This window comes from Bos taurus, chromosome 11 (assembly GCF_002263795.3).
Source record: "Bos taurus isolate L1 Dominette 01449 registration number 42190680 breed Hereford chromosome 11, ARS-UCD2.0, whole genome shotgun sequence".
In the NCBI taxonomy this organism is placed as follows: Eukaryota; Metazoa; Chordata; class Mammalia; order Artiodactyla; family Bovidae; genus Bos; species Bos taurus.
This window is the reverse complement of record NC_037338.1, coordinates 106,168,705-106,192,754: the sequence shown is the minus strand read 5'-3', so window position 1 is coordinate 106,192,754 and position 24,050 is coordinate 106,168,705. Positions and strand designations below refer to the sequence as shown.

General features: G+C 62.8%; 2 protein-coding genes across 11 annotated transcripts in view; one reads left to right on the top strand and one right to left on the bottom strand.

Moving 5' to 3' along the window:
- Nucleotides 1–23,868, bottom strand: part of GRIN1 (glutamate ionotropic receptor NMDA type subunit 1) — a 27,245-nt gene extending 3,377 nt beyond the window's left edge. For 2 of the 10 annotated variants that reach the window (XR_009496592.1, XM_024999671.2), the window contains exons 1-19: nucleotides 23,189–23,868; nucleotides 20,840–20,974; nucleotides 17,873–18,049; nucleotides 15,946–16,008; nucleotides 15,145–15,245; nucleotides 8,320–8,441; nucleotides 8,075–8,249; nucleotides 6,289–6,433; nucleotides 6,109–6,192; nucleotides 3,874–4,015; nucleotides 3,657–3,784; nucleotides 3,308–3,472; nucleotides 3,113–3,231; nucleotides 2,888–3,000; nucleotides 2,667–2,815; nucleotides 2,394–2,551; nucleotides 1,660–1,821; nucleotides 1,434–1,543; nucleotides 1,181–1,326 (exon numbers count right to left, since the gene is read on the bottom strand). Coding sequence is in view for 6 of the 10 variants with exons in the window: in XM_024999671.2 (XP_024855439.1) it covers nucleotides 1,181–1,326; nucleotides 1,434–1,543; nucleotides 1,660–1,821; nucleotides 2,394–2,551; nucleotides 2,667–2,815; nucleotides 2,888–3,000; nucleotides 3,113–3,231; nucleotides 3,308–3,472; nucleotides 3,657–3,784; nucleotides 3,874–4,015; nucleotides 6,109–6,192; nucleotides 6,289–6,433; nucleotides 8,075–8,249; nucleotides 8,320–8,441; nucleotides 15,145–15,245; nucleotides 15,946–16,008; nucleotides 17,873–18,049; nucleotides 20,840–20,974; nucleotides 23,189–23,446 (2,652 nt within the window). In the remaining 4 variants the exon portion in view is untranslated. The remainder of the gene's footprint in view (nucleotides 1–1,180; nucleotides 1,327–1,433; nucleotides 1,544–1,659; nucleotides 1,822–2,393; nucleotides 2,552–2,666; nucleotides 2,816–2,887; nucleotides 3,001–3,112; nucleotides 3,232–3,307; nucleotides 3,473–3,656; nucleotides 3,785–3,873; nucleotides 4,016–6,108; nucleotides 6,193–6,288; nucleotides 6,434–8,074; nucleotides 8,250–8,319; nucleotides 8,442–15,144; nucleotides 15,246–15,945; nucleotides 16,009–17,872; nucleotides 18,050–20,839; nucleotides 20,975–23,188) is intronic. The other 8 variants (XM_024999675.2, XM_024999679.2, XR_009496591.1 and 5 more) reach the window with 6 other exon arrangements.
- LOC100336900 (mannosidase, alpha, class 1B, member 1) overlaps nucleotides 23,445–24,050 on the top strand; it is a 31,638-nt gene continuing 31,032 nt past the window's right edge. The window contains exons 1-2 of the mRNA XM_024999733.2: nucleotides 23,445–23,496; nucleotides 23,603–24,050. Coding sequence (XP_024855501.2) covers nucleotides 23,445–23,496; nucleotides 23,603–24,050 — 500 coding nt within the window. The remainder of the gene's footprint in view (nucleotides 23,497–23,602) is intronic.

Genomic DNA, 24,050 nt, shown 5'->3' with positions numbered 1-24,050 from the left:
TGATTAGACGGCTGAGGGTGGCGGCCACACCTGCCCTCGCCTGCTCCTGGGGGCTGCTGCCCAGCCTGGCTGGCCACTCGGGCCCTCGCTCCTGCCTGCCTCCCTGTGCTGGATGGACCAGCCGCCGGCCCCACGCTCGCAGGCGGCCTCTGCTGCTGCCAGGGTCTCCGGCCTGACCTTCCTTGTGCTGGGACTGGGTTTGGGGAGGCGGGGTGGGGTCCTCAGCTGGCTCTCTTCCAGCAAAGGTCCACCTGGTTCCCTGGCTCCAAGGTGCCCCTGGTGTATGGGTGCCCCAAGGAGGAGGAGCCCCCTGAACACTGGGTGAGTCACCCCCACAGGCCCCACCAGCCACTCTGACCCCAGAGGAAGCGCACCGAGATTTAGGAAGGGGCTGAGGGGACCAAAGGCAGGTGGCGAGATGAATTGGAGTGACAGAGAGACAGTGGCAGCTCCTGGGACCCTGGCTTCGGGTCTGATGGCCAGAGTGGGCCCTGCGCCCGCCACTGGGAGCAGCAAGCCAGGTCCCAAGAGCAAGAGTGGGCAGATGAGAGGTGTGGGAACACTGGTGACCCCGTTCCCCCGGCCCTCCCTCTCTGCAACACCGGCTTCCTCCCAGGACACAGGCTCTGGGGAGGCACCCAGAGAAAGAGAAGAGATGGGGCAGCCTGGGGCTGGACCATGGGGCACGAGCCCGGCCCAGGTGGGCTGTGGGCAGCCCGTCCCCTGCTGCCAGCAAAGCCCCACGAGCACAGCCTGGGGTGCCCGGCGGGACCAGCTGACCAGCTCAGACTGCAGTTACATGGAGCACAGCAGGGTGGCAGGGAACCGGGTCCTTGGAGGGGCACGGGGCGGCGAGGGATGGCGGACTGCACCTTGGACTCACATGCTACACCCAGCTGGGTCCCTGTCTTACCCTGCCTCAGTCTGCCTTCCTACGGAATGGGCCTCGGTGGGCGACTCTGGAGACAGAGGGGCCAGGTGGACGCTTGGAGCCTGGCTTCGCAGAGGCAGCCACCCACAGGCGGCCCCCAGCACTGCGGCCTTGGCTGTGGCTCCCAGCTCCAGTCCTTGCCTCTTGGGCTCCTGGGAGCCAGAGCCAGCGCTTCCGCCTGCGGGGATGGAGGAGGGCCGGGCCGGGCCGGGCCATGGGCACCAGGCCTCGGAGGGCGGCCTGCCCTACCTGCAGGTTCTTCCTCCACACGTTCACGGCCGCAAACGCCAGCTGCATCTGCTTCCGCCGAGCGTCCTTGTGCCGTTTATAGGCGATCTCGATGAAGATCAGGAAGATCCCGGCCACGATGCCCCCAGCCACCAGCATGAAGACCCCTGGGGGCGACATCCTGTGCCTCAGCTGTGCCTGCTCCGGATGTGGCCCCTGGGGCGCCCATCTAGGGTCATCAGGGGCCTTGAAGTGGCGGAGGGAGGGGGCCCACCTGCCATATTCTCGAAGGTGAGGGTAGCAGGGGCGTTGCTGCGCGAATCGCACTCCTGGTACCGAACCCACGTCTTGTCCAGGTCTTCCATGAAGCCGTTCTCGTGGGACCTGAATGGGCGGGGCGTGTGAGCCCCGCGGGGCGGGGCGGGGCGGGGCGGGGTGTGCCTCGGGAGGGGCTCGCGGGGCGGGGCGGGGCGGAGAGGGGGCGGGTGAGGCCAGCTCACTTGAGGATGGACAGGGAGACGTTCTGCTTCCAGGGGCTGTCCTTGCGCATGCCGATGCCAAAGCCCGAGCGGAAGAAGAGCTCGCCCGTGGTCACCAGGTCGCATTTCTGCGAGGCCTCGAACTCCAGCACCGCCGAGTCCCAGATGAAAGCGTGCAGCTTGCTGCGGGCAAGGGCGGGGTCACGGCGGCCACGCTTCCAGGTGGCCCTGGCTCCCCGCGAGCCTTCCTCCTGCCAGCTGGGGACCCGCCGTCTGTCCCCCCTCCCCGTGGCTCCCACACGGCCGGGACACTGACTGTAGATGTGGACGCCCCCAGCTTGTCCTGCCGGCCCTTCACTCGCGCTCCGCCTGCCCCTCCCTCACTCGTCGCGCACGGCCCGGATGGCTCCGCCCCGCCCCCTCACAGGCCCCGCCCCTCATTGGTCGCGCGCGACCTGGGTGGCCCCGCCCCTCTCCCGCCCCGCCCCCTCACTTGCCGCGCACGGCGTGGATGGCTCCGCCCCGCCTCCACTGGCCCTGCCCCTCATTTGTCGGCGCGACCTGGGTGGCCCCGAGCCGCCCTCGCTGGCCCCGCCCCCTCGCTGGCCCCGCCCCGCCCCTCACTTGCCGCGCACGGCGTGGATGGCTCCGCCCCGCCTCCACTGGCCCTGCCCCTCATTTGTCGGCGCGACCTGGGTGGCCCCGAGCCGCCCTCGCTGGCCCCGCCCCCTCGCTGGCCCCGCCCCGCCCCTCACTTGTCGCGCACGGCCTGGATGGCCTCCGCCGCGCTCTCGTAGTTGTGCTTCTCCATATGCCGGTACATGGTGCTCAGCTCCACCTGCCGCCGGAAGTAGATGTCCACCGAGCTCTGCTTCACCGTCGCGTAGATGAACTTGTCCGAGGGATTCCTCAGCTGCGGGGCCAGAGAGCCAGGCTCGTGGCTGCTCCCCGGCCCCACCCCACCCCGCCCCACGGGGCGGAGGGCCTGAGCGCCTCCCTCCCCAGCCCCCAGACGGGCCCGGCCTCACTCGCGGGTCGTTGATGCCGGTAATGCGCTCTTCGGGCCGGTCCAGCACCAGGAAGGCTGCCAGGTTGGCGGTGTAAGAGGCCACAATGATCATGGCGAACCCCGCCCACACCATGCCCAGGATGCGCGCCGAGAAGCTTCTGGGGGCGCCTGCGGGCAGAGGACCGTCAGCTCGGGGCGGGCGGCGGGGCAGGATGGGGCCCTGGCCTGGCGTCGCCTCACCTTCCCCGATGCCTGAATTGAGCAGGACGCCCCAGGAGAACCACATAGCCGAAGACAGAGTCAGCGCATCCTCCTCCTCCTCCTCGCTGTTCACTTTGAACCGGCCGAAGGGGCTGCGGGGGCGCAAAGGGCGGGCGGGAGAGGGCGGAAGGGGCAGCCTGCCCCGGCCCTCGCCCGCTCCGCCCGCCCGCAGGTAGAGGAGTCCGGTCCCCGGGCCGCACTCACCTGAAGCGGTCCAGCAGGTACAGCATCACGGCCACCACGTGCACGGACAGCCCCACCAGCAGCCACAGCGTGCTCTGGAAGGGCTGCATGAAGGAGTCCAGCGTGCTCCGGGGGATCTCCTGCGGGGCCACAGGCCGTCAGCGCCGCCCCGGCCCTCCCGGGACGCCCCTCCCGCCCCGCCGGGCCTCCACGCACCTTCTTGACCAGAATGGTCAGGCCCTGGTACTTGAAGGGCTTCGAGAACTCGATGTACTGCGCGCGCTCGTTGTTGATGGTCAGCGGGGCCACGATCATGTCCGCCTGCCCGCTGAGCAGCTCGCCCATCATCCCGTTCCACTCCTTCTTATTGCTGTTGTTCACCTGTGGGGCGACACCGCCGGTGGGGACGCGGACACCGCGGGCCCCACTCCCCATACAGGCTCCCGCCCCGACCCATCTCAGGGGTCACCCACTCCAGACTCCTCCCAGGCTCAGGCCCCGCCTACAGAAGACCCTCGGGGGAGCAGGACCCGGTCCTGCGCCGGCTCCTAGGAACCACTCCTACCCGCTCCTGAGTGCCGAACTTGCCATCGGCCACCAGGTGAACTTCGTACGTGAAGTTCATGGTCCGCGCCAGCTTGATGAGCAGATCGACGCAGAAGCCGTAGCAGCACTGAGGCACCGTGTGGCGCGCTGGCGAGTGGGGGCGGGACGCGGTCAGCAGGGGCTCGCCGGCGCGCGGTCCCCGACCCCCGAAGCCAGTGCCCCCGCCCCGCACTCACGGCTGCCCGGCGACGTGTCATTGGGCCCGGTGCAGATCACCTTCTTGACCGGGTCCCCGTTGACGGTGAACTCCTCCTTGCACGTGCCGTCGCTCAGCGTAGGCTTGACATACACGAAGGGCTCCTGGTGGATCGTCACGATCTGGGGACGCGGGGACACAGGGCCTGGACCACCAGCCCTGGGCTGTCCTGGGCGCTGCCCTCTTCTCAGCACACAGACTTCCCTGGAGCCCCCCTCCCCAGATCCCTGACATTTCCCGCACCACCCTCTACGGCCCCCTCTGGCAGCGATCAGCCTGCTGCCCCCAGGAGGGGCGCCAGAACCTAACACTTCGCCCAGTGTGCAGAGGGTGCCTGGCCTCCTGGAACACTGTGCCTTCTCTCGGCCAATTTTCCTTCAGGTCCTGGCCTACGGAACAGTCCCTTGATTAGTGGAGCCTGCCAGACGTCCAGTCTGCCCTGAGCCCCTTCTCTGACTTCTTGAGGCTGAGGACCTCCCTGTCCCAGCCCAAAGCCTACCCCCTGCCCCCACCCACTGCCATGAAGACAGGGGCATGTTCACTCAGAGCCTGCCCAGGACTAGGGACATGCAGGGACTGCCCTTGTTGGCTCTTCCAGCTTCTCCTGGCCTCAGCCTCCACCCACAGGGAGTCGTTGTCTGATCATCTATCCTGCCTGCCTGCCTCTCCCCCAGTGAGGCTGCCCTTCTGCTGTGGCCTCTTCAATCCAGGGGCTCCTTGGGGCTCACGGGGGGCACTCTCTCCTCTCAGTCCTTCAGAGCTCTGAAGGCTGGGAGTAGGCAGGATAGACATAGGCAGCGGAGCTGAACCAATCACTGCACGGGATGAGAGGTCCCAGGGGACATAGTGCTGGGGTTGAGACTACGAGGTGAATGGGGTTGGTGAGAGAGGCCCCTTCTCCTGCAGGGTGACCAGCTCCCCCAAGGGCAGGGGATTGGGAGCCCCTGAAGGGGCTTATTTGCCTTTAAAACTTTCATCACCATTTCTATTATACAAGTAATATGCTCATGCTTTTAAAAAATCAGTGAGACAGAGAAGGGATAAACCAGGAGATTGGAATTGACATATACATACACTACTACACGTAAAATAGATAACTGATGCGATCTACTGCATAGCACAGGGAAGTGCGCTCAGTGACCCATATGGGGATAGAACCTAAAAAGAGTGGGTATATGTGCGTGTATAATTGAGTAACTTTGCTGTACAGAAGAAACAAACACTGTAAATCAACTATCCTCCAATGAGAACTAATTTGAAAATAAACAATTTTGTGTCAAAAAAATAAGAACACACACAAAAAGTTCTAAAAGGCCTTCTGGCTCTCAAAGCCTATAGGGGACCATCTTGGCCATCTGTTTTGTCTGTTTTACACTCAGACTTTTCAACACAAAGCGTCTTTCCTGAGCGTTGGCTTGGGGGAACTCCCTTCTGCCCATAGAGAGGGTTGGTGCCCTGTAGGCAAGTGCAGACAAAGAGGTCCAGGTGAGAGGCCACGGGGGTGGGGTAGCTCAGAAAGCAGAGGAGGTCAAGAGAGGACCTGGGGACACCACAAGAAGGACGGTGTGAGGCTCTTTGCCTTTGGTGAGCTCAGGTACCAGCCTGATGCTGGTGTGGGTCAGTGTGGGAGGGACTCTTGGGAGGCATCCTGGGATGAGCCTGAAGGAGTGTAGCAGAGTCGGGATGAGGAAGAGAAGCTGTGAGAGATGAGGTCCCAGGGGAGGGGCTCCCAGAGGCCCAGTGAGTCACAGAGGGGCTGGCCAGCTCGGGGAGACCCGGCTCAGAAGGACAGTCTGAGCCAGTCCCAGCAGGAGGCCAGGAAGGCCAAGGGTGGGCAGTGGGCTGGGACCACCTGGAGGAGTGCCGAAGAGTGTGGGGGCATCATCTCCAGGACTGGGGCTCAGCACTCAGAGTACTGAAGTCCACAGAAAGACCAACCGTCTGTCCCTCGTCCCCAGGGGAGCCCAGGTCCACATGACTGTCCCAGGCTTAAGCGGGATGGGGTCAGGAGGGGCCGGGGAGCTGGGCTTCCTCTCCTGCACCCACTCCCTCTCCCTGCCCCTCCGCCGCGCCAGGTGTGTGCAGTGGCTGTGGGTGCTGGGCTGGTCCCAGGACCTGTAGTCACTTTCAGGGCCCTCACTGTCCCCTCTGCACCCGCGGCACAGGATGGAGGCTACGGCGTACAGAGACTGGGGCAGGGAGGCGGGGCCCCCACCTTCAACCTGGTGGACATCTGATAGCCGCGAGGTTTCTCAGTCTCTCCACCCGGCCAGATGATCTTCCTGTCATTGGGAATGACCTGGGGGTGGGAGTATGAGATGGAGGTGGCCACGCAGGGGTCTCGGCCCCAGGACCCTAAGGCCCCAGCCCCCACCCCCTCATGACCCCCACCTACATGAGTGCCGTTGTAGATGCCCACTTGTACCAGCTTGCGGTTCTGCAGGTTCATGATGCTGTAGTTGGCAAACTTCCGGTCCCCATCCTCATTGAATTCCACACGGCCGGTCACCCCGTCTGCATACTTGGAAGACATCAGAACCCTGGAGAGGGAAGTGTGGTTGGAACAATCAGGGATGCAATCCCCGCTCCCACCGTGAGCTGCCTGGATGGTGAGCCCGTCCGCCGGTGCCAGATGGACAGCACAGCCACATCAGCCAAGCAGCTCCTTGGCTCTAGACCCTGTTTTGAGGGGTTCCTGCGGGCTAGGACGTTTGATTCTCACAGCTTTACAGATGAGGTGGCAGAAGCCCAGGTAGGACTCGGTGGCCCATTCACCAGTGAGTGGAAGAGGCTGGGTTGAGTTCTCATCTTCCTGCATGTGCACACGTGAGTGTGTGTGTGTGTGGTGTGTCCACTGGGCCATATATGTGTGCACACACAAGATCTTTGTATGGGGTGCAGCCCTGTGCATGTACTTGTGGCACAGGTGTGATGTTCCATGAGCCTCTCCGAATCTGCATATACACGCATGCGCCTATGTGCACATATGCTGCATGTCTGCAGTTGTGTGTGCTCCTGCTGTGGGCACTATGGACCAGGACTCTTCACCTGCTACTTGGGGGTGGGTGTTGGTGATGGACTGGGCCTCCCCATACTAGTGGCACAGTGTCCAGGGTTCTGTGTGTTAACTCCTGCCCTGCTGCAGCCACTCACTGTGTATCTTGCCAACCCTGGCTCTCGGCAGACTTGGATGTGCTTAGTCACTCAGTCTGTCCAACTCTTTAAGACCCCATGGACTGTAGCCCTCCAGACTCCTCTGTCCATGGGGATTCTCCAGGCAAGAATACTGGAGTGAGTTGCCATGCCCTCCTGCAGGGGATCTTCCCAACCCAGGGATCGAACCCAAGTCTCCTGTATCGCAGACGGATTCTTTACCATCTGAGTCACCAGGGAAGCAGGCTTGGGTGCCATCCCCCAAATCCTTGTCTGACCTCCTGGGCCTGAGGAAGCTCCCAGTGCCCGCCTGAGGCAGGATCCTCTTCCCCAGGGCTATTAGTCATCCTGGTGGCTGGGGTGGCGTCTCAGGTTGGCTGCAGTGTTTAAAGGTGGGGACAGGGGCAATGGAGGCAGCCATGCTTCTGTGACATTCGAGGCGATGGTGTCAGTGTTGGAAATGGACCAGATGGTTATCACAGCGGGGATGGAGGTGAGGATGGAGACAAAGTGGGGACAGAGAGGAGCGGGGAAGGAGGCTGTGTTTGTAGCCGCAGCACGCTGGGCTGGAGCGACTCTTCGGGTGCCGGAACGGTGGCCCTCCCACCCTAGATGGGCGGCCCCACCCACTCAGACGGAGCGGCCCCACCCCCTCAGACGGAGCGGCCCCGCCCACCTCAGAGCGACCCCGCCCACCCTGGAAGAGTGGCCCCTCCCGCTTCAGACGGATCAGACACGCCCACCCTGGAAGAGTGGCCCCGCCCACCTCTTGACGAGCGGCCCCGCCCACCTGGGAACGGCGGTCCCACCCACTCAGAGAACGGCCCCGCCCACCCTGAGGGGCGGACCTGCCCACCTCTTGAAGAGAGGGACCAAGTCCGCATTAGATCAGTTCGCGCACCCTGCAAGAGTGGCCCCGCCCACTCTGGAGGGCGGCCCCGCCCGCCCTGGAAGAGCGGCCCCGCCCATCTCCGGGGGCGGCCCCACCGAGTGGCCCCGCCCACCTCTTGGAGAGTGGCCCCGCCTACCTCTTGAAGAGCGGCCCGGTCTTCCAGATGTTGGTGTTGCCCACACAGCCCCGCGGCGGGTCGGTGATGTTCTCCTTCTCGAGCAGCTCGTGCACGGCCTGGGCCACCACGCCCACGGCGTCGCTGATGTGCGCCGACTCGTTCTTGCCGTTGATGAGCTGCAGCCCGATGATGCCTGGGGCGAGAGCTGGCTTAGAGCCCGCGGGGGACCCCTGCCCGCCGGGACCCGGGAGCCCAGCACTCACCGTCCGGGGCGTAGCGCAGGGCGTTCCCCGAGATCTCGCGCTCCCCCACCAGCCACACGTACCCCGAGCCCGTCATGTTCAGCATCGCGGCTGCGCGGTACACGGTGGCAGCGTCGTCCTCGCTGTGGGGCAGAGCGGGGTGACGGCCAGGACTCCAGCTCTCCCCACCCGCGGCCGGCGGCGGCTGCTCGACTCCCAGGTCCCCCTCCACAGCGTGTCCTTCCCCTGCCTCTCCCCCCCGCCCCGCCCCTCGTCTGCAGGGAGCTCTGGAGGCACTGCAGAGATGGGGGCAGCCCCCACCCCGGCCCCTCCCTCAGCCGGCACTGCACCTGGGCCCGAAGACTAGCCCCGAAGTGATGCGGTGGGGCCCAGACCCCCAGAGCTTGCCAGAGGTCTCTTGCTGGCCCCCTGCTCTTGTGGACAGGGTTAGGGTGACACGGATGGTGGTGGCTCATTATTGATGGATAACTTGCTCACCCGTACCAGACACTATTCTGAATGCTTTCCACGCACCTTTGTATTTAATTCTCAGAACCTCCCTGTGAGGCAGGCAGAACATGATCCCTGGCAGGACAGGGACTGAGGAGCCAAGGCACACGGTGGGAAGCGGAGGGTCAGGTCTATGGCTGATAATCCACCCCTGAGCCCGTGCTCCTGCAGTTTCCTGGGCAAACCACACCCCTCTTGTTCCATGCCTGAACTTGTGAACTGAAAGGCTGGGACCTTTCTGGATGCTGCTGGGACCAAGTGCCAGGGTGCTGCCCTGAGCCTTGCAGCAGAAGCCACTGGGGGGATGAGGGCACCTACTCTCCCTTTTGGAGTCTGAACAAGCATCTCTGGGTGCCCAGCCCTGGGTGCTCTCCCTGCCAGCCAGGGCAGAGCCCCTGGCAGGACAGAGCACAGGCCTCACCTTGTAGGCACACGTTGCCCTGAGCTCTTGGTGTTTCCTCACAGCTGAGCCTCTGTGGATCCCGTCCCCTAGGGCTGGGCTCCCCCTGGTCAGGACAAGCACCCTGGGCCTGATGGCACTCCCACCTCCTCTTCCCTGCAGGGTGGAACTTGACCCCGGACACGACGGACACTTTGCTTCTCTAATGCATGGGCAGTGGGGGACAATGCAGTTCAGGAGATGGTCCGAGGGCGGGGTTATTTTTACAACGGCTGATGCAGAAAACCCAGGCAGCCCTAGGGACCCTAGGGGGTCAGCCCCAATTCTCTCAGGGAAAGATCCAAACCTTCAGTGTTTGCTTTAAACAAGAACGCCACCCAAAATAGAGGTGATTCAGGCTGCACCCAGCCAAGACGGCCGGCAGCACCAGCGCGTGCATGTCGGGGCGCGGCACCCGCAAAGCCTGGTGGAGAGGCCTGTTTGCTTGACACCATCCAAGTCTGTGAGGTTGGACTTGGTGGTGAGCACACACCTATGCTTGTGTCTGTGTAAATCGATACCTTCAGGAAAGCAGTTGCAGACAAAAGCCTGATCGACGTCAAACTGTTTTATGGAAATAACTGATCCCAGTAAAGACAATTTCAGGAGGATTACTTTTAAAAAAAGTTTTGGAAACAAATTAGAAATTCTGACATGCTCAATATAAAACTGGTCAAAAGTTAAGACTGGCTTAATGAGGTTTCTCTGCAAAATGCTCTCAACAGACTTCGTGAGGAGGAGACGGGGGTGTCGGGTTGGGGACAGGGTGAGCCAGGGCTGCAGCGGCCCTGCCCAGGGGACTGCTGGCATCCCTGGGCTCCAGGGGCGGACTGTGCCGGGCCGGCTGGTTTCCTCCTGCCGTGGGACTCTGGCCTCTCTGCTCCAAGGTCCTGTGTGTGAGGGCGCGGATTCCTTCCCACTTGAAATCCAGAGGCCGTGAGTGGATTCAAGAGGTGGGCATGTGGTTGGTGAACGCTGTGCCTCGGTGGGCAGTGTATGTGCATGCGCAGGGCTTGTGCGCTGTGTGGCACACACGTCTATGTTTGTGAGCACATGTGTGCCGCTGTGGGGCGTGTGCCGGTGTGGTGTGTCTGCTCATGTGTCTAGGTGAGCACGTGTTTGTGAGTGTGTGTGTGTGGTGTGTGGCGGTGTGCCTGTGTGGGTACGAGTGTCTTGAGTGTGTGTATGTGTGGTGTGTGGCAGTGTGCCTGTGTGTGTGTATGAGTGTCTTGTGAGTGTGTGTGTGTGTGGTGTGTGGCGGTTGCCTGTGTGTGTGTGAGTGTCCTCTGAGTGTGTGTGCGTGTGTGGTGTGTGGCGGTGTGCCTGTGTGTGTGTGTGAGTGTCCTGTGAGTGTGTGTGTGTGTGGTGTGTGGCGGTGTGCCTGTGTGTGTGTGTGTGAGTGTCCTGTGAGTGTGTGTGTGTGATGTGTGGCGGTGTGCCTGTATGTGTTTGAGTGTCTTGTGAGTGCGTGTGTGTGTGGTGTGCCTGTGTGTGTGTGTGTGTGTGAGTGTCCTGTGAGTGTGTGTGTGTGGTGTGTTGAGGTGTGCCTGTGTGTGTTCGAGTGTCTTGTGATTGCGTGTGTGTGTGGTGTGTTGAGGTGTGCCTGTATGTGTTCAAGTGTCTTATGAGTGTGTGTGTGTGTGGTGTGTGGCGGTGTGCCTGTGTATGGTCGAGTGTCCTGTGAGTGTGTGTGTGTGGTGTGTGGCGGTGTGCCTGTGTATGGTCGAGTCTCCTGTGAGTGCATGTGTGTGTGGTGTGTGGCGGTGTGCCTGTGTGTGTTCGAGTGTCCTGTGAGTGTGTGTGTGTGGTGTGTGGCGGTGTGCCTGTGTATGGTCGAGTGTCCTGTGAGTGCATGTGTGTGTGGTGTGTGGCGGTGTGCCTGTGTGTGTTCGAGTGTCCTGTGAGTGTGTGTGTGTGTGGTGTGTGGCGGTGTGCCTGTGTGTGTTTGAGTGTCCTGTGAGTGTGTGTGTGTGTGGTGTGTGGCGGTGTGCCTGTGTGTGTGTGTGAGTGTCCTGTGAGTGTGTGTGTGTGTGGTGTGTGGTGGTGTACCTGTGTGTATATGAGTGTCCTGTGAGTGTGTGTGTGTGTGGTGTGTGGCGGTGTGCCTGTGTGTGTGTGAGTGTCCTGTGAGTGTGTGTGTGTGTGGTGTGTGGCGGTGTGCCTGTGTGTGTGTGTGTGAGTGTCCTGTGAGTGTGTGTGTGTGATGTGTGGCGGTGTGCCTGTATGTGTTTGAGTGTCTTGTGAGTGCGTGTGTGTGTGGTGTGCCTGTGTGTGTGTGTGTGTGAGTGTCCTGTGAGTGTGTGTGTGTGGTGTGTTGAGGTGTGCCTGTGTGTGTTCGAGTGTCTTGTGATTGCGTGCGTGTGTGGTGTGTGCCGGTGTGCCTGTGTGTATATGAGTGTCTTGTGTGTGCGTGTGTGTTTGGTGTGTGGCGGTTGCCTGTGTGTGTTCGAGTGTCCTGTGAGTGTGTGTGTGTGTGGTGTGTGGCAATTGCCTGTGTGTGTGTGAGTGTCCTGTGAGTGCGTGTGTGTGTGGTGTGTTGAGGTGTGCCTGTATGTGTTCAAGTGTCTTATGAGTGTGTGTGTGTGTGGTGTGTGGCGGTGTGCCTGTGTATGGTCGAGTGTCCTGTGAGTGTGTGTGTGTGTGGTGTGTGGCGGTGTGCCTGTGTGTGTATGTGAGTGTCCTGTGAGTGTGTGTGTGTGTGGTGTGTGGCGGTGTGCCTGTGTGTGTGTGTTAGTGTCCTGTGAGTGTGTGTGTGTGTGGTGTGTGGTGGTGTACCTGTGTGTATATGAGTGTCCTGTGAGTGCGTGTGTGTGTGGTGTGTGGCAATTGCCTGTGTGTGTGTGTGAGTGTCCTGTGAGAGTGTGTGTGTGTGGTGTGTTGAGGTGTGCCTGTATGTGTTCAAGTGTCTTATGAGTGTGTGTGTGCGTGGTGTGTGGCGGTGTGCCTGTATGTGTTCGAGTGTCCTGTGAGTGCGTGTGTTTGTGGTGTGTGGCGGTGTGCCTGTGTGTGTGTGTGTGTGAGTGTCCTGTGAGTGTGTGTGTGTGGTGTGTGGCGGTGTGCCTGTATGTGTTCGAGTGTCTTGTGAGTGTGTGTGTGTGTGTGGTGTGTGGCGGTGTGCCTGTGTGTGTGTGTGAGTGTCCTGTGAGTGTGTGTGTGTGTGGTGTGTGGTGGTGTACCTGTGTGTATATGAGTGTCCTGTGAATGCGTGTGTGTGTGGTGTGTGGCAATTGCCTGTGTGTGTGTGTGTGTGAGTGTCCTGTGAGTGTGTGTGTGTGGTGTGTGGCGGTGTGCCTGTATGTGTTCGAGTGTCTTGTGAGTGTGTGTGTGTGTGGTGTGTGGCGGTGTGCCTGTGTGTATATGAGTGTCCTGTGAGTGTGTGTGTGTGTGGTGTGTGGCGGTGTGCCTGTGTATGGTCGAGTGTCCTGTGAGTGTGTGTGTGTGTGGTGTGTGGCGGTGTGCCTGTGTATGGTCGAGTGTCCTGTGAGTGTGTGTGTGTGTGGTGTGTGGCGGTGTGCCTGTGTGTGTTCGAGTGTCCTGTGAGTGTGTGTGTGTGTGTGGTGTGTGGCGGTGTGCCTGTGTGTGTGTGTGAGTGTCCTGTGAGTGTGTGTGTGTGGTGTGTGGCAGTGTGCCTGTGTGTGTGTGTGAGTGTCCTGTGAGTGTGTGTGTGTGGTGTGTGGCGGTGTGCCTGTGTGTGTGTGTGAGTGTCCTGTGAGTGTGTGTGTGTGGTGTGTGGCAGTGTGCCTGTGTGTGTTCGAGTGTCCTGTGAGTGTGTGTGTGTGTGGTGTGTGGCGGTGTGCCTGTGTGTGTGTGTGAGTGTCCTGTGAGTGTGTGTGTGTGGTGTGTGGCGGTGTGCCTGTGTGTGTTCGAGTGTCCTGTGAGTGTGTGTGTGTGTGGTGTGTGGCGGTGTGCCTGTGTGTGTGTGTGAGTGTCCTGTGAGTGTGTGTGTGTGGTGTGTGGCGGTGTGCCTGTGTGTGTGTGTGAGTGTCCTGTGAGTGTGTGTGTGTGGTGTGTGGCGGTGTGCCTGTATGTGTTCGAGTGTCTTGTGAGTGTGTGTGTGTTTTGTGTGTGGCGGTGTGCCTGTGTGTGTGTGTGAGTGTCCTGTGAGTGTGTGTGTGTGTGGTGTGTTGAGGTGTGCCTGTTTGTGTGTTCGAGTGTCCTGTGAGTGTGTGTGTGTGTGGTGTGTGGCGGTGTGCCTGTGTGTATATGAGTGTCCTGTGAGTGTGTGTGTGTGTGGTGTGTGGCGGTTGCCTGTGTGTATATGAGTGTCCTGTGAGTGCGTGTGTGTGTGGTGTGTGGCGGTGTGCCTGTGTGTGTGTGTGTGTGAGTGTTCTGTGAGCGCGTGCGTGTGTGGTATGTGGCGGTGTGCCTGTGTGTGTGTGTGAGTGTTCTGTGAGTGCGTGCGTGTGTGGTGTGTGGCAGTTGCCTGTGTGTGTATATGAGTGTCCTGTGAGTGTGTGTGTGTGGTGTGTGGCGGTTGCCTGTATGTGTGTGTGAGTGTCCTCTGAGTGTGTGTGTGTGTGGTGTGTGGCGGTTGCCTGTGTGTGTGTGTGAGTGTCCTGTGAGTGCGTGCGTGTGTGGTGTGTGGCGGTTGCCTGTGTGTGTGTGTGAGTGTCCTGTGAGTGCGTGCGTGTGTGGTGTGTGGCCGTTGCCTGTGTGTGTGTGTGAGTGTCCTGTGAGTGCGTGCGTGTGTGGTGTGTGGCGGTTGCCTGTGTGTGTGTGAGTGTCCTGTGAGTGGGTGTGTGTGGTGTGTGGCGGTTGCCTGTGTGTGTGTGTGAGTGTCCTGTGAGTGCGTGTGTGGTGTGTGGCGGTGTGCCTGTGTGTGTGTGTGAGTGTCCTGTGAGTTTGTGTGTGTGTGGTGTGTGGCGGTGTGCCTGTGTGTGTATGTGAGTGTCCTGTGAGTGTGCGTGTGGTGTGTGGCGGTGTGCCTGTGTGTGTATGTGAGTGTCCTGTGAGTGTGCGTGTGTGGTGTGTGGCGGTGTGCCTGTGTGTGTATGTGAGTGTCCTGTGAGTGTGCGTGTGTGGTGTGTGGCGGTGTGCCTGTGTGTGTATGTGAGTGTCCTGTGAGTGTGCGTGTGTGGTGTGTGGCGGTTGCCTATGTGTGTGTGAGTGTCCTGTGTATGTGGCACATACATGTGTACACGAGGGCAGAGAAGCGGGTCACGTGCACATGTGTGTGCAGTGCATGTGTGGACAGCATGTGGGTGCTGTGTGTTCAGTGGATGTGTGTGAGTGCGTGTGCTGTGTGTGCCTGGTCGGGGATTAGTGCCTGCTCACTGCCTTCCAGCCCAAGGAGCAGGCTCCATCCCGGGGAGACGGGAGGCGGGGCACCCCGGGTCTCACCCCCACTGGAGCCTGCAAAGCTTCTGGGACAGGCGGACAGTGGGGTGAGTCTCCCAGGCCCCCCATGTCCCACGGAGCAGGGCACTGCCGTTTCCTATTTCTGGCGGCTTGGCCTTCCCTTCGCAGGACAGAGGCATTTGCACAAAGGCAGGCTTTTACTGGGGCTCAGCTCCAAGGTCACGGTGGGGCCAGGCCCCTCCAGCAGCAGCCAGGGGTTAGGTCCCTAACCGGTTCCCTTCTCGTAGCTGCCTAGTCCGGCCGCTCCAACCCTTCCACCCCAGGGCCCCGGCCTCTCCCTGCCGTGGGCCTTCTCTGCAGGCCCCTCGTCCCCTCCCTGGGACCCCTCCCTGACCAGCTCCCGGAACCCCGGTCAGCCACTACTGCCCAGACCACCTCTGCCTTCTTAAGGGCAGGGGCTTATCCCTCTGCTGTCCTCAAGGCCCTGTGTGTGCGTGTGGGGGGCAGGGGGCGTTTGGGAGGCAAAGCCCTACATTAGCAGGGCGCACCCTGGGCCTGGCCCCGAGGGGGCCGGGGTGGACGGCCCAGCCTGGCCTCACCTGGCGGAGAGTATGATGACCCGGGCCTCCAGCTCCCGCGCCTCCAGCAGCAGCGCCGTCACGTTCTTGGTCCCCGGGTCGAACTGCAGCACCTTCTCCGCCTGCAGTGTGAGCAGGAGCGTTAGCGGGAGGCCGGGGCGGGGGACACAGCGCCTCAGGGGCGAGAGTCGAGCTGCAGCCGCTAGGAACCCCGAGGCCGCGCCCTAGGGCCGCCGCGGCCTGCCTGCCGCCTGCGCTGCCAGCTGCCTGCCCTGCTGCCGGCCTTCCTGCGTCCTCCGCTCGCGCTCCTGCTCGCTCTCTGCGCTCCGCGCTCTCCTCTCACTCCTGGCCTCACTTTTGCACTGAGCATGCAAGTTGAAGTGGACCGAGACTCAGAAAGAGGCGTGCAGCGGACAGGAAACAGGAAAGTTTTGGAACGCAATCCAAAACGGCGGAGACGGGCCGCCTTTTCCAAAACCTCGGGAGGTCCTCCGGGGCCTGTCCGCCGGCCCTGCGGGAGCGGCCCGGACTGGACTGCAGGCGGGCAGGCGGGCTCCCTCCTGGGTTCCGCGAGGAAACCCGGGGGCCCGGAGATTCACATGCACTCCCCAGAGAGCCGCTCCTCCTGCGGGCCGCCTGCGGGCGGGGGCCCGGCGGCCAGCACTGGCCTCTCCTGCCTAGGCTGCCTGCTCTGGACCGGGCTCTCCTTCCTGTCTGCTCGGCCGCGGCATGGCGCGGCCGGGCCCACGGCAGCCCTGGTGGCCGGGGCGCCCGGCCGGGGCTCCCTAGTCGTGGGTGGCGTGCACGTCCATGCAAATATACCTTGGGTCCGCGCTTGTGGTCATAGGACAGTTGGTCGAGGCTTTCATAGTTCCTTTTTTTACTCTGATGAATAATGTGCACAGAGAAAATATGCAGACACAGAAGAAGATTATAAACGGTTGAAAATGACGGCGCTAAAGCAATCACACCACCTCCTCGGCACGTCTGCAGACGGGCACGTACCTGGAGCTCGCAAACACCTAGGCCGGGGCGGGGCTGGGGCTGGGACGGGGCAGGGGTGCGGGCTGAGGGGGCCACCAAGGCTCCCTGCCTGCATGGAGTTGCACTCGTGGAAATGGTCAAGCTCAGGAGAGAAGGAAGCCCTGTCTGCGTCCAAACGAAACACACCCCCTGGGGATCCCTCCTGCCCCCAACCCTGCCATGCACCTGCCATGGGGTCCCCGCCGCACCCCCCCAGCCATGGGAGTCCTGAATGGGGTGGTGTCCCCTCCCCCAGCACCCCTTCTGCCCCTCTGGGAGGCCCAGGGTCCTGCCCTCGCTGACACGCGTGGCGGATGCCCTGCCGCCCCCGGGCACTGAGCAGTTAGGACGGGAGTTCGTGAGCACAGGCGCGTCTGTGGGCGTCCATGCGTGCATGTCGGCCTAGTGAGCCTGCGGCAGGGGCGGGGTGGGGGTCAGCGCGTCTAGCACGTGTGCGTGCAGGCACCCGAGTGTGAATTCGGGGTGAGCCTGCTCATGGGCACACGCCACTTGTGAGCCTGCTGGACCTCCAGGGGGGCGGAGGGCCCCTGGGGCCTGAGTCTGGGACGGCGGGAGTGTGAGTGGATGGTCTTGGGAGCAACCGCATGCGCCTGAGAGAGGGAGCGTGTGTGTGTGAGCGTGCACTGGGCATGCGTGCAGCCACCCCGGGAGGGGACACGCCCGCCTACTGCAGCCCTGGGAGCCAGCCCTCCCTCCCAGGTTCAGCCCGTCCCCTAAAGCAAGACCCCCAGGGCCCTCTGGTTCTGCCCTCTGCTTCCCCCCAGCCAGTGCCCGCCCTTCCCTTCGGGGCCTATGGCACCTTGGGGGGAGCCTGGGTTGGCACTCAGCTTATTGAAGCCAACTCCGCCTCTGCACACAGCGCGTGCACCCGCCACCCCTTGGTCTGGCTTCCCGGGGCCCTCCCCAGCCTGGGCCTCTCTGCCCGGCTTGGCCACCACCCAACCCGGGAGGGGCACAGCCCGGGTGCGGAGCACCCAGGGCTGTGGGCTGGGTGGAGGCGGGACCCTGGGCTTCCTCTGGCAGTGCGGGTGGACAAGGGGGGGGGGGGGTCACCTGGACCCCCAGAAACACCACTCTGGTCTTGCCGCTGCCCTAGGGGTGGGGGTCAGCTGGACAAGAACAGTCAATTAGAAGCAGGCACCTAACTGGTCCCCAGGAGGGGTCCAGAGCCTGGGCGGGAAGGAGAGAAGGGGCCGAAGAGGGGCAGGGCCAAGACTGGGTGTGGGGCTGGCAGACTTCCCTGGATGGGGCTTCTGTGAGGTTGACAGGCAGCGGCTAGGCGGAGGGCAGCTGCGGCAGTGAGGCCAGCAAGAGGACACAGAGGGGTCACAGCAGAGGGGACGCGGCGCGTGGGGCCACCGCACTGAGGGGGAGCCCTAGGGGCCGTGTGGGGGCGAGATGGCGCCCCCGAGTGAGTTCAGAGCCTGGGGCCTGAGCGGGCTGGGGGAGGGGAGGGGGCGGGGCGGGGTGTTTGCGGAGCTCCAGGTGGTCCTGCCCTCGCCCCGCAGGGACTGACACGAAGGAGATTTCGACTAATGGCAAAAGCGAGTGAAATGAGCCGAGGACAGGCTGGGGCGGGCGCTCGCCAGACGGAGTGGTGCTGACCATGCACGATGGAAAGAGAAGGGTGTTCACACGGGCCACAGACACAGCGGCGGCTCGCCGGCTCCTGCTCCTGCGCGCGGCGCCCCGGCCCGGGCCTCACCTTGGACTCGCGCTCCTCCAGCAGCGTCTCCAGGCGTTTCTGCGCCGCCCGGCCCTCGTGGTCGTCGCTGACCAGGAGGATGACGTGGTTCCAGCTGTAGACGCGCATCATCTCGAACCACACGCTGGACTGGTGGGAGTAGGGCGGCACGGTGCGCAGGAAGCTCAGGTGGATGCTCTGCGGGGCACAGCAGGGCTGAGGCGCGGCCGGAGACCCCGCCGAGGCGCGCGCCGGAGACCCCGCCAGGGCGCGCGCGTTCGAGACCCCGCTTGGGAGCGCGGGCTGTAGAGGTGAGGGCGCGCTTTGGAGATCCCCGCCAGGGCGCGCGCTGGAGACCCCCGCCAGGGCGGGAGTTGGAGACCGCGCCAGGGCGCGCGCTTTCGAGACCCTGCCAGGGCTCTCGGGCCGTAGAAGTGAGGGCGCGCTTTGGAGAACCCCGCCAGGGCGCGCGGGGCTCGGACTGCCGCCCGGGAGCACGCGTTGGAGATCCTGCCAGGTCTCTGGTCCTGCTCGCGGCGTACAGTCCCCGGACCCGGGGGCCCCGCTTCCCCGACTCCTCCCCGCCCACTGTGACTTCTCCGCACCCCACATCATCTCATCTGAGAAACAGGCTCGGCTTGCCCACCAGCCCCCTGACTGAGACTGGGCAGGGGGTTTGTGGAATTTTTCCTGGGGTGACTCCCCACCTCTTCGCAGACACTCCAGCTCAGCTACTCGGGCTCAGAAAGTTCTTGCTGACGCCCAGCATCGCAGAGACCCCCACGGGTCCTTCTTGAATTTGTATAACCGTCTTTCTGAGGAAACCTCCCTCTTGGGGCTGCACTGCTGTCTCTTGGCCTCGTTGAGGTTGTTGGTCTAGCCCACACCCTGCCCCGCCTGCTTCTCTGAGGGTGCCGCCTGTGGGCAGGGGATGAGCAGGCTCTACCCTCCTCAATGCGGAGCCTCTGCGTCTGTCCAGGGAGCAGGGCTCCTAGGGACCACCCTGAACCAGGGGTTCGTCTGCTCCCTCTTCGGGACTTGGAATCTGGGCTCAAGAACGCCCCTTTGCCTCTGTCTGTCCTCCGGCAGGTGACACGGCTGCCAGGGCGTTGTGGCTGGGGTGTTGGACTGGCTCTGACCCAGGTTGTTCTGGCCCGCTTGCTGGGCACAGACTCTAGAAGGGTCAGGGTGGAGCTCTAAGGTCCGGCCGCTAGGTGTGCCCTCGTGCTGGGCCATGGTCTGGATCTGGGGTGGGAGCCCGTGAAGGCCCGCGTCCTGCCCGGGAGAGAGCTCCCTGCCCTGGCCTCTCTGGGCGCACGGCTGCTGTCCTCCCTGGAGGCACTTTTCGGGCCTGATGCCCAGAGAGGTGCGGAAGGCAGAGGCTGGAAGGCACAGGAGGGAGCCCTCCACTCACGGCTGAGGGGTACGTGCCTCTGAACAGCTCGGGAGGCTCTGCTGTGACTGTGGTTTTCAGAGCCTCAGGAAGAGGGGCTGCCCCAGCCTCCGCCGGCCTCCTCCCGTGGGGGTCATCCCAGAGGCTCCCTCACTCTGCTCTCACTTTGCCGTTGCCCCGTTGTCCCTGACCTCCCTGGACACCCCGGGCCTGGCTGAGATGACCTCTGTGATTCAGCGGTGTTATCTAGAGCCTGGGGCTCTGGACAGGATGAATCTGGAGAAGATGGGGAGAGCTGGAAGGCTCCCAAGAGCCCAGCCCTCTGCCCCTCTGCTCAGACACGTAGCCAGAGTCCACGGTCTGTCTGCAGGTGGCCCACCCAGTGTTCTCGCCTGGAGGATCCCATGGACAGAGGAGCCAGGCAGACTGCAGTCCATGGGGTTGCAGAGTCGGACACGACTGAGCGACTGAGCACTCAGGAGGCCCCAGGCCTGGAGGGTAACGTGGAGCGGGCCAACCACCCCCCCCAGCCTCTTGGTGGCATTTGCTCCCAGCTGACCGGTCCTCTCAGAGTTGGGGCAGGCCCTGCGGGAGAGCTGTGTGAGCCAGCGCACGTTCCCCACTGCTCTGGGGGCGAGTTTCCTGCCAGCCTGACTCGGGGACCTCTCGACTCTCCCAGCTGCTGCTCCACGATTAGACGGCTCCAGCCAGACCCCCAGCCCAAGGGCCACGAGGCAGCCCTGAGGACCGCAATCCCCAGACCGGCCCCCAGCCGTGAGCTGCCTCCTCGGTTCACCTGGCACCAAGTTCAACCCTCTTCCAGCTGCATCCTCTAGTGGGGGCTGGTCCCTGGCGTCGCAGCTGCATCCTCTAGTGGGGGCTGGTCCCTGGCGTCGCAGCTGCACCCTCTAGTGGGGGCTGGTCCCTGGCGTCGCTGCCCCTCTGGGCATCTCCTCCTCCTGGAGAACCCCTTTTCCAAGTGCCCCTGCTCTGCGGTCCACGAAGCTGCCCCATCTGTCCCTCTTCTGACCCACGAGGGCCTCTGCCGCTTCCCAGGGCTTGCTTTTGGCACCTGTCACCTGTCAGTGGGCTGTGTGCCTGAGTGTGTGCGGGCGTGTGTCACTGTGAGTGTGCATGTGAGTGTGTGTGAGTGTGGGCCTGGCACAGAGTGTGATGGGGCATGAGTGTGGGGGAGTGAACACAGTGGTTTTACGTGAGTGTGCAAACAAGCATGAATGAGTGGGTGATGGTGTGAGTACACGTGTGAACATCAGGGTATGCGTAGGTAAGAGCAGGTGAATGTCCTTGTGACTGTGTGTGACTGTGTGTGTGTAGGCGTGAGTGTACAGATATGTTCGCATCTGTGAGTTTGTGTGAGTGTGAGTGCTATGAGTGTGTACTGGTGTGCATGTGTGTGGGTGAGTTTGTGTGTCTCTGTGAGACTGTATTCTGGTGTGAGTTGTGAGTGTGCCTGAATATATCATCTGGAGCCCAGAGCCCATGGTCTGAGCCCCTCTGCCTGTGCCCTGCACCCTCTCCCCGGGAAGCTGCTGGTGGCCCTGGCTCTGCCCACGGGGCACAGCGGTCAGGCTTACCTTGTCTGAGTAGATGGACATGCGCGTGGTCAGCCCCAGGACAGGGATGCGGTAGAAGCCGGCCGTGTAGGAGACGGGGGTGGGTGTGAAGTGGTCGTTGGGGGTAGGTGGGTGGCTAACTAGGATGGCGTAGACCTGCGGGCACAGGGACACAGTCAGCCCGCGCGGGAAGCGGGAGGCCCTGCCCCAGAGCCGCCGGCAGAGGTGGAGCTCGGCGGGCAGGGCTGTATCGGGGGCACTGGTGCCTCGTCTGGAGGCGGAGAGAGAGCAAGACTCCAGGGGCTTGGACTTCCCTGGTGGTGCAGTCGCTGGGACTTCACTCCCAGTGCAGGGGGCCTGGGTGCAAGCCCTGGTCAGGGAACCAGATCCCACATATCGCAACTAAAGATTCCAAGTGTCACAGCTAAGACCCAGCACAGCAAAACAAAAAACAATTTAAAAACAAGACTCCAAGGTCTAAGAAGACACACAGGGAGATGACAGACTGCTCCCCATGCTCCTACTGTCCGGGGCCTCCCCTCCTGCCCCTCACGCTGGGGGGCTGCCCTGAGCTGCACGGGAGGACGAAGGCCAGTCTTAGTCCTGTCTGGGGCTGTACGTGCCACCACGCTGTGGGCCGGGGAGACCCACACCCAGAGCTCCCACTGCCCCCCATCCTGGGTCAGAGGTGGACAGAGGCTAATGCTCCAGAGATGGAGGGTGCCTCCAGAAGGCCTGCATGGAGCATTACAGACCAAGAATTAGGAATTAGTGGGAGAAGCTGGACAAGGAGCCATCCAGAGGCCCAGGCCTTTTGCTGATGTGTTCCAGCAGTAGGCTGAGCCCCACTTGGTTTGAGCTGGATGCAGTGCTGACTTGAGCACCGACCACATCCTCAAGGAGGCTTGGACTTCCCGCCTGGACCAGTGGCTCAGCGCCTGAGGCAGGGAGATGGAGCAGAAGGCCTGGTAGTTCTGAGCTGCCCTTGGATTGGAAGGCCCTGTCTGTCCCATTTGTGCCTTCCCCTGTCTGAGCCACAGGGCTCCCCTGCTTCTGCAAATGGGTGGGAGTGTGCTGGCCCCACGTGGTGGGGGTGATGGCTGCCATGCCCATGCCTGGCCCACAGCGTGTGACAGTGAGTGAAAGCTACTGCTGTCACCGTGGCTCCCGGCACTGGCTATTCCCTGGGAGAACGGTGCCCACAGGCAGCAAAGCTGTAAGTTGGAGGAGGGATCCCCATAAGGGCCCTACCCCATCTCCCTCCCTGACCCCATCTGCATCCAGAGGTGGCTGGTCAGTGTTTGCCTGAGCATGTGTGTGCATGAGTGTGACCATGCCGGTGCTCACGAGTGTGTGCTGGGGGTGTGTGTGTGTACGGCATGCCCCAGCATGTCTACTTGTGTATGTGCATGTGTGTGCACGCTTGAGCATGTCTGAGCACGTGTTTGCATATCTGGCACAGGAATGCATGTGCCCATGGAGATGCGTGGGAGTGGGCGTCTGTGTTAATGGGTGTGCAGTGGATTACCCAATGCCAACACGCATGAGTGGGCACTAGTTTAAGTCTACGCATCTCTGTGCACAAACGTGGATGAATATGTTTGCACATGTGAGCATGAGTGTCTGTGGATGTGGCACGCCTGTCAGGTGAGTGTGTGTGAGCAGCACTTGGACCGGGGTCGGTCCGCCTCTTACATAAAGGGCTGCATTGCAGTGATTGGGCTGCCTCATTGGGATGCAGCAGGCGCGGAGCCGGGGGCGGACAGCTCTGCAGGCAAAATCCCCAGTTGTGTCCTCCCCCCCACAGTGCGGGCTGCCAGCCGCTGAGCCCTGGTGCCTCCCACACAGGTCGTCCCCATCCCCACCCCAGAGAGCACCCTGCTTCAACACGTGGGCCATTTCCCCTGTCAAGCAGTACTGTGGATGGGGGCAGGGGAGGGTGAAGGGATGGAGGTCTCCAAGAAGGAATAAAGATGGCCCCGGGCCCCATCTGGTTTAAAGCCCTGCACCCTGCGTGTGGCTAGGCCAGCACCTCGTGGGCGGCCCAGGATGCCCGCCACCACCCTGACAACACAGTGACCAAACAAACGGCCACACGTCCACACACACCAGCTGGACGCCTGGTGAGGGCAAGCCCCGGTGGCAGGCGGTTGGTATGGGGCCGACACAGAGCTGACGGCTCGGTGTTCAGCTGCTGACAAGACCAGCCCTCTGGGTCCTTTCTCAAGGGGAGCGAGAGGGCGACGGAAGGATGGAATGAAACGGGGACAGCGGCAGGGAAGGAGGGTGAAGCCAGGAGGATGGGGGGAAGGGTGGGGGAGGGGGAGGGGCCGGCACCGCGTGAGCCCGGCGGGGGGCGGGGGCGGGCACCTGGCTGGAGATGAGGTCTTCGCACACCGACAGGGCCATCTGGATGGCGTTGGGCTTGTGGGTGACGGAGGTGGCGTTGAGCTGGATCTTCCAGGAGCCATGCCGCTTGTTGGCCTGATTCACAGCCTCGCGGAACATCTGCTCGTGCTTCCGCGTGCTCAGCACCGCGCCAATGTTGACGATCTTGGGGTCGCAGGCGGCGCGGGCGAAGGAGCAGGAGAAAAGCAGGGCGAGAGTCAGCAGGCGCATGGTGCTCATGGGCTCCGGGCGGCGCCCTGACTCTGGGCAGCGAGAACACGGGGCCCTCGGTGCATCCCCAGCGGGAAGCCCCGGCCGTCCTGCGCGCGCCCGATCCCGTGGACGGAGGGCGCCGCGTCTTCCCCAGGAGCCTTAGTCCTGCGACACCCGCGAGAGGGACGCGTGCCGCGAGGCTTCGGCCAGCCGGGCGGCCCCCGGCGCGCGTGGGTCCCCGGCGCGCGGCCCGGGCGGCGGGCGCTGTCCGCGGTGCTGAAGCGGGTCTCGCTGCAGCTCCGGGTGCCCCGCGCCGCGAGGACACGGCGGCGGCAGCTCCTCCGCGGGCTTCGCTGGTCCCGGTTCCAATGCTGCGGCGGCTGCGGCGACTGCGGAGCAGCGAGCGGGACCAGCGTCGCCTGCCCCTCCTGCCGCCCCCGCTTCCCAACGCGGAGCCAGAGCGGGGGCGCCTCCCGCGCCAGATTGTGCGCCTGCGTTCGTGCGAGCGTTTTCCAGAGCACGCGCCAGAGGGGGACGTCTGTGCGCGCGCGTGTGTGCGCGCGTGTGGAGGGGTCGCTGAGACTGTGAGACCTGGGCTGTCTCGCACCTGTAGGGAGTCGAGCGTGAGGAG